The sequence below is a fragment of the Asparagus officinalis genome, chromosome 3 (genome assembly GCF_001876935.1).
Source record: "Asparagus officinalis chromosome 3, Aspof.V1, whole genome shotgun sequence".
Taxonomy (NCBI): Eukaryota; Viridiplantae; Streptophyta; class Magnoliopsida; order Asparagales; family Asparagaceae; genus Asparagus; species Asparagus officinalis.
The window spans coordinates 38,331,346-38,340,379 of record NC_033796.1 but is presented as its reverse complement, the minus strand read 5'-3'; the positions used below and the strand labels follow the sequence as shown (position 1 = coordinate 38,340,379).

General features: G+C 33.1%; 1 protein-coding gene across 1 annotated transcript; it reads left to right on the top strand.

The window, feature by feature from the left end:
- On the top strand, positions 5,393-6,754 carry LOC109834974 (protein DEHYDRATION-INDUCED 19 homolog 3-like). Its single transcript, XM_020402981.1, has 4 exons — positions 5,393-5,594; positions 5,674-5,822; positions 6,405-6,482; positions 6,680-6,754. The coding sequence occupies exons 1-4, from the start codon at positions 5,522-5,524 to the stop codon at positions 6,752-6,754; spliced, it is 375 nt and encodes a 124-aa protein (XP_020258570.1). The 5' UTR covers positions 5,393-5,521.

The window sequence follows — 9,034 nt, the reverse complement described above, 5'->3', positions numbered from 1 at the left end:
AAATGAGATAGCTTCTGACATACATCAAACTTCAAAGGGAAGATGAAGTTTCCTTGACTGATCTCACGTTCTTAACATACATCAACTACATATATATAGATATATTCATCTGCATTTTCTTAGCCAATTATAGCTTTTGTTTCTTATCCTCATCGTCATTGTACCCCTTCCTAAAGTGAACCATTATCATCCTGTGTAGTTCTGGCAGCGGGATAAAGGGAGCATTCTGAGATTTAAAAATTTATTTATTAGTTTTATTTATCAAATATTCTAGGAAGCAGAGAGAATATATATAGAAGATTAAAAAACTTTATACAGTTGACCTACAAAATTGATCCTCAATCTGGGCAAATGAAGTAGTCCCCGTATGATGATCATAACCTTTCTTCCATCGATTTAGTTTATTTCTCTGACATTTTTTTTTCAACATGAACAAAGAGAATTTAGTACAAGTTATAATATACAATGAAATATATCACTAGTTTCGGATAAATAACTTGAATCTAATTAACTACTATACATATTTACCTGGTGCTCCTCTTGACCCCATAATACTATAAGTGCAGCTAAATGTTCAGGCTCAACCCTCTTATCTCACTTGTATATCCTATCCCAGTTGTGATTGAAACTTTCAAAGTATTTATTCTTTATCTTATGTCTCAACTCTCGAAGAGAATGCTTGAACTTTCCCATGTATCCAAATAAAAATTCCCACCCTACGGGATTGTCTTCGATGTTGAAATATCTCTAAATATTAACATATAGTTAAGCATGACCAATGACAGGATTGTAAAATAATTAATCTAAATAGAGGAATTTACCCAACAATCTCAATATATACTCTCCAGGACATGAAAGGGCTGCTCCTCAGCCTCGTAATAATGATTCACATTATCACTCCTCTGTATCAAGCATCCAAGTATGAGCTAAAGTTATTAGCCCATTGCCCGGTTGGAATCCCATTATGTCCCCATCTTACAATTGCACGAAAACCATCCGTTGGTAATTTTTTTCTAAAGTCAGTTCCCTGGCATCCTTTTTTCTTGAAATTTTTTTCTCCTACAACAAAGAAAAAATAATAAATATATCAACACTTTTATTTAATCAACCTTAAGCTCTTAGAATTTAATTTATTATTATCAAATACTCGAATTTTTTTATCAAACTCACCAAATCTTTATTTAATTTTATTTTTTGCATCAGATAATATCTCATCAATCTGTGGCCCCAATTCATCCAATCGTTTTTTGGCAAGCATGTATTTTTCTGTTTGCTCGAGTCTGTATCCCTCTGCACATGCTGGCAAAGGCCCACGCTCAATCCCGGGAATATATGCTCGAAGTAGCACTGGAGGATCTACATATAATGGTACGGGAGTCGGCTCTTCCTCATCCTCACCTAAAAAAATAAAAGAAATAAATTATCATTGTACATATATCATGACTAAAAAATACTTAAGTTAAACTAAGTTATAACTCCTTCATTTCAGAGTTGTTTTAACTCATCAATTAGCGGTTTTAAAAATACATCTATGTCATTTCCTGGTGTATGCTTGTCCGGTATCAATAATGAAAGTATCATATACGGTTGTTTCATGCAAAGCCAAGGCGGTAAGTTGTAAGGCGTTAATGCAACAGGTCATGTAGACTAACCGGAACTCATAATCCCAAATGGATTGAATCTGTCGCTAGACAAACCTAGTCTAACATTCCTGCACTCATTCGCAAATCAAGGAAAAGTTCGATCCGTATGCTTCCACGCCTCAGCATCGGCCGGATGTCTGATTTTACCATCATCTATACGTTCTTCCATGTGCCACCTTATTTGCTTAGCAGTGTCTTTATTCATATGCAACCGTTGTAGCCTAGGTATTAAGGGAAAATGACGAAAGATCTTTACTGGAATCTTCTTTTGCTTAAGCATAGACCTTGCTGTCCCATGTGTTGAATAATTTTTGTGTTGTACCCACCGTGATACTCCACAAATTGGACACTCCTGAAGATCTTTGTTATCCTTATAGTAGAGGATACAATCATTAGGGCATGCATTGATTTTTTTATAATCAAGTCCTATAACGAAAACAATCTTCTTTGCGTTATCATAATTTTCTGGTAAGCTCTCTTTTCCATTTGGAATGACTTTTCTCAGCAACACAAGCAACATATTAAAATATTTATCTGCCATTCCGCTAAGAGACTTTATACGCAAAAGACGTAGCATAAATGATAACCTGGTGAACTCGGTGCAACCCTCATGCAGATTATTTTTATTGTTGTCTATTAATTTTATTATTTGCGCCAGCTCCTCATGATCAGTCACGCCTCCAGCATTTCCTGTAACTTTAGCATCCTCGACATCTTTAATTTCATCTATATTAGGAACTGTTAACATATTAGCAAGCATCGTATGTGTATCATCTATCCTCGTATCATCTATTCTCCCATCGGACGTACCGTTGTCCGCCATCAATTCAATTTCTTCAAGACATCCTTCCCCATGAAACGTCCAATATTTGTACTCCTCATAAAATCCTGATATTAAGTATTTCTGTAAATCACTTTTATCCACCAACACCCTATTTTTACACCATCAGCAGGGACAATGCACGACAATACTATTTAACTTCTGTAGGTCTGCCAAGGCGTACTGCATGAATTGATTTATTCCATCTTTATATCGACTATCCCTCCATCTATCAATACGAGAAATATTGATCCATGATTTATCGGGAACTATCCTCATCTGTATGATATATATGTAGATCAAGTTCAACGGAGCGGATCATCCACAACGTATGTCAATCAAGTGATTATCAATGACTAAGAAACTTAGTGGACGTCCACTTAAGTTGACATAAGTTTCTATATATATATACTAGTATTTAAACCCGTGCAAAGCACGGTTTCTAAAAGATTTTCTGGAAATAGTAAACATGTTACCAAAATAAAGTATTTTGCTTTAGATATGAAGTATATGGGTGCTATTTGTTTTTTTATTCGTTCAGATATGTGATCAAGTTTGATTCATTAGTTCATTTAGTATTGTTTAAATAATTTCAGTGTTTGGCTTATAAATGAATATAATTTAACCAAAGGTATGTTTGATTTTTTATAAACTAACATTGTTAGACATAGTAAATGATCTTGGTAACATGTTAAACATAATAAATGATATATTTGAACATTGTTAAAAATGATAAATGAGCATAACAAATAAAACTTAGTATACACTGAATTTTTGTGTAATAAGAGCAACACAACTTACATAACTTCCGGTTCAAATAAATTAAAAAGAACAAAATTAAAAACTAATCTATGTTAATTTATTTTAATCCATTGACATTCTTAAGCATAATACAAAAAATAACAAACAACTTATTTTTCCTTTCTTCAATATCCATTGCACAAATGAAATATTCTTTATGTAAAAGTAGATCAAATAGAAGAAAATGAAACCAAAAGGACTGGATCTAGCTCAGGATGTTCTTAATTATTCAAAAGCTAATATACTTGTACAATCTAATTTCCAATTCTACGAAAACATACTTACCAATTGTCTGACACCATATGGCTCAACTGCATATATTTGTATACATAATGGTAGATCAATGATAGCGTTTAAAGTCTCATAATTACATAGACCACAAAGACTCACAAATTACTTGCCATAAGAATATACTAAGACAACAGACAAAATCAATCACGACATCTCAAATTAAATAACTACCTCATGTTGTTCCAAAGTTCACAAAATTGAGGTACAATTCCATATCATCACAATTTGCATGAAACTTGAAGCATTTGGCTTCAGCAATATTTGCAAATACATAAGGAGGTTAGTCAAATGATTTCCTTTTTCATTTGAGAGTTATGTTTATGTACAAATCATTCCTTTGACTGTAAAATGGATGAACATGAAGCATATTAAGAATATAATTAACAAACAGCACATTTGGATGGAACTTGTACAGGTCACACTCTATGATCATTGTCTTAAATTCTTAAGCTTAATTTGCAATTTTTCACTTTTATGATGTCTTATTTGCTAGGAGAGAGTCAAACTTCCTTTATCTATTATGCAATGACAAATGTTTAGTCTTTGTGGTCATGTAAGTGAAGCTTAAACAAATGTTTATACACGTCTTAGTTGTAACTGGGATTTTATTAGATTTGACAGTTTTGGACATGGTATTTGCAACCACAGAAGGGAGAAATTTGACATTAAAGTAATTAATTTCAAGTCAGAACACATCATTGAAATCTGCTAAAACCTCACATTCATTAAGGAGGTAAAATGAAAATTTGACTCTCTAAAACATTTAAATTTCATAAGTATCATAACTATATCATTTGCTTGCCCTCAGTTTTGATTGCTTTGGTTCTATTGTTTCTTTTTGGTGAGTAAAGCACAGAGAAATGTCCTTAGCAAGCAACATGAATCTCTTATGAATTTATAGCATGCTGTGTATTTCTACTTCTGTTCTTACCATTTCTTGCATTTTTGCAAGCCAGTAGGAAGCATTGCAAGCAGATCTTTGCCACCTAGTAATAACCTGCTTTGCAAGCCAGTAGGAAGCATTGCAAGCAGATCTTTGCCACCTAGTAATAACCTGCAATGTACTAATCCATACAATTAAATGGCAAACCACTACAGTCCATGTAATGTATGACATCTAAAGCATTCACAGTAAAAAAATTAATATCGCAAATACACTGCATGCTATAAATTCATAAGAGATTCGTATTGCTTGGTAGGGACAATTCTCTACTCCTTACTCACCACAAAATAGAGAATAAAACCAAAGCAATCAAAACTGAGGGCAAATAAATGTCATACTTATGAAATTTGATGCGGTCAACTACCTATGAAAAAAAAATTGTGTATTAACTTAAGGATCATAAGATGAAATATGATTATGTAATCCAAAAAATTTGAAATAGATTGCAACATTGAGTAGAAATTAAATTATGAAACCTAGTCAGAAATTAAAATAGGAAATTTGATTATTACTAATTTAAGGATAAAGATTAAAAGATATAATTTGAGGAAATTTAATTGAAATTTATGGATTAGAATATGAAATTTGATAAGAGACTTAAAGAAGTAAATATGAGAAATTAAAATTTGAAAATTAAGAAGATGAGGTATTAACATGACGAAATTGATGTAGGTATACCTGGATTTAGATGCTTTGATCCCATGAATCATTGAGATAACTGGAAATTGTTGTAAAGAATGTAGAATTTGATTGTAGAGATCTCTCAAAAATATAGCGCTGGCGATCACGAAGGTTCTGGTGACCAAAATATATGGGTAGTTTGAGATCCGTGAGAGTGCTGACCCACCGCGGTCGGTGGTTCTGTCCCCTTTCCTCCTTTCTATTTATCTCTGGCTTTTATCACTCATCTCCTTCTTCCCCCATTTTCCCAATAAATTATTTCTAAAAAAACTGTAATTTTTCTAGTAATATATAATTAGGGTTTGACCTTCGATTTGTTCGATCTCGGAAGCGATTCAATCGATGGAACCCGATTCTTGGACTCGATTGTCTGCTGCATCGAAGCGCCATCAATCTGCTCTTCAATCGCGATACGGTGAGTCCTCGATGAAACCCTAGTTCGTGAGGTTGATTGGGGATTTGAGTGGTTGTTTGATGGGGCTTTTGGTGTTCAGATCTGTACCTAGGGTTTGAAGAAGTCGATGGAGGCGATGAGGAGCCTCGAGCGGAGTTCTTCGCTTGCCCGTTTTGTTCCGAGGATTTCGATATCATTGGGCTTTGTTGTCATATTGATGATGAACATCCAGTTGAGGCGAAGAATGGGGTAAAAATTTGTTATTTGTGTTGGAAGTCCTTGAAAAAATTTCGGCTTTCGGTTAATGATCTATTAGATTGAACACTAGAAGGCTGATTCTTTAGGTCTCTTTTACTGAACTGGTAAAGTTTTTCAAAGGCAATTGTAGTATATAATCGAGGATGACCTGTAATTTAGTCTGGTTTCTCGTTAATCTGGAATTGTTAGTAAGCTTTCTTTTACCCGGCAGTTCTCATATTTTGTTTACTTCTGTATATATGAAGCGGTTTGGAGTTGAAAGTATTTTCCTTTTGGAATCTTCAAATAAGCATGATGATGCTGTGTTTTGGATATGGTGTTCGACTGTTCTGCATCCTCGAGAATGAATTAAATGTTTCCTTTTGGACTATTGCACCCACAGTTTTGAATAGTCCATCCCACTGTGTTATGTCGATGTTCGCTCAGAATAAACAGTGCAATTATTGTTATCATCATCATCATCAAGTAATAAGAAAACAAAATGGCTATTTTGTATTTCATCTTTTAGTGTATATATGTGTTGAATGCTAAGTTAGCTGTTGATGCTTAATTAAGATCAGTTACATTTTGAAGGTATGTCCCATCTGTGCGGCAAGAGTTGGCATGGACTTGGTTGCGCACATGACGATGCAGCATGGAAACTTCTTCAAGATATCCTTTCTTTCTTATTGTTGTTAACTTTGAGCTTTCCACATATATCAGGTGTTATTATCACTCAGTAATGAGTAATGGTTATTTCTTAAGTAGGTGAGCATTTAGGACTTAGGAGGTCAAAGTTTTTTTTTTTCCTGTCTTGCACATTATACTATTGTAGAGGCTAGGGTTGGAAATCCTTAACTTACACTTACATGCAACGAAGGAGGAGATTCCGTAGAGGTTCAGCTGGATCCCATTCTACAGTGAAACGTTACGTTAGGCGTTAAACAAGGTATTTTGAGGATAATCTTTGTATCCGCTAAGAATTTTCAAAGAGCTAAAAGACATCTGCCTTCAAATATGTAATTAATAATTTCAAACCGTGGCACTAAACGATAAATGGAAAAGAAAATTCTTTCCTATAGTGCACGGAGCATCCAATTCATCCGTTTAAGAACACAATAAAAAAATTAAATATAAATAAAACTTTTTCTTTGTCTGCCCAAGGTTCCTCACACCAAATAAATAAATAAATAAATAAATAAAAACTTTTTCACCAAAATATGGGTAGAGGACTAGTAATTTGCATGACAAGCATCACACTAAGTGAAATTCAAAATTTCAAATCAAACTTCGAAGTGTCCATTGAAAGAATTACCATCCACATCTGAATCCAAACTACACAATTCAATTTCTCTACTCAAACTTCACGAAAAAAGTAATTTAAATTAACATATGCACGTCTTTGTTCTCTCAAGCTACATATTTTTGGTATATTCCTCATTCTTGCCTTTCCTCCTTAAAAAGTGCTCAAGCCTTTCAAGCCAAAGATGAAAAGAACAAGTTTGCTAATGACCTAGTTGACAATAACAACAAGGAACAAATAAAACTATATTAACGTATGGATTATTACTTTTTTCCTCTTTTTTTTTCCTTCTGTAAGAATACTAGCTAGTCATCCAAAAAGTGCTCAATAGTATAGTTACTTAGGAAGCTAGGCATCTTTCTCGTGCACAACGAAGGGAATCAATACTGCAATTATTTTAAAAAAGATTATTAATATATAAATAATGTCTTTATTTTAAAAGGTCAAGTGCATCACTAACGCTATTATTTTGATGATGACGACAACGATAATGATAATGATGATTTATAATGTATAATGTCTTGTTCCTAAAAGCATCTAACAGAATTCCAACAATGCATCTAGAGCTATATTTGTTTACAAAACTGACTCAAAGTGTCGTAAAAAGAATCACCCCGCTGTCAAGGTCGAATCTTAACCCATAATCAATTTTGAATGAGTCATCTCCAAGGTAACATAACTAACATTAACTGAAATGAGATAGTTTGTATAAGATAACGTACTGTACATGAGAAATTTATATTCTCATGAAGCAGAAGGTAATGTAACAAATAGATTACGATTAGGGTGTTTTGTTTTTTAACCCAAACTTTTATCCTCACTTATTTAAAAACTCATTCATTTCCATAAACACATATACACCCAAAGTATCCCGTATGACTTTATCTTTAAACCCAATCTATAGTATAAACTCAAACTTTATATGGTATCTCCCAAAAAAAATCCAAAATAGTCATTTCCTCCCTTCTTCTAAATAGCAATCATGTTTTCCATCGCATTAATGGTGAGCGGGAGAAATTTATTTTCACACGTTGTTCCTTTTACTTTCCAAACAGTAAATTGGCATACTCATCTTCTTCAAAATCTCTCTTGCCCCCATTAATTTCCAATTTCTTTCTTAAAAAAATATCTTTCCTCCATTAATATTTCTCTTCATAAAAGACATTAATTTGGTTTTAATATGATTTCTATTTGCAATCATTAAATATATCTTTTCTATAGTTCTAGAACCAATACAGGGCTATACTATACCAACAAAGATATACACTTTAGTCGTAGAGAGCTATACTTCGGTATATGGTGCTATACTTATAAGTAAAAAAACTCATTTTCCTTTCAAAGCACATGGGACGTAGGAACTATGATTATAACTAATAAAATGACTTGTTAATGGAAAGTGGTATGTCCAAGCTTGACAATAACTAATAAAATGACTTGTTAATGGAAAGTGGTATGTCCAAGCTTGACAAGTACGTCTGAATAGCTAAAGAAATAATAAATGACTTGTTAATGGAAAGTGGTATGTCCAAGCTTGACAAGTACGTCTGAATAGCTAAAGAAATAATTATTTGAAATTCATGTAACATAAGTAAATACCACATATGCTATATTGGTTTTGAAGTCATATTATTCTTTTTTGTAGGAACATCAAATAAAAGGTGGACAAGCTTCAAATGAAGGAAGGAAACAAATAGCACCAACGCGGACAAGTAGTAAGAGCGATGATATTTCAAGGAGGCATAATCTTAAAGCTAATGCACTAAAATACCATAGAATTTCCCTTACTTTACACTTGTATACTCTCACTTTATTTGGGAAAGAAAGACAATTTTGAATTTTAGAGTTTTTTTGGAAAATACAATATAAAGTTTGAGAGTATATTACCATTTGGGTTCATAAATAAGTCACAAGGGGTACTTTG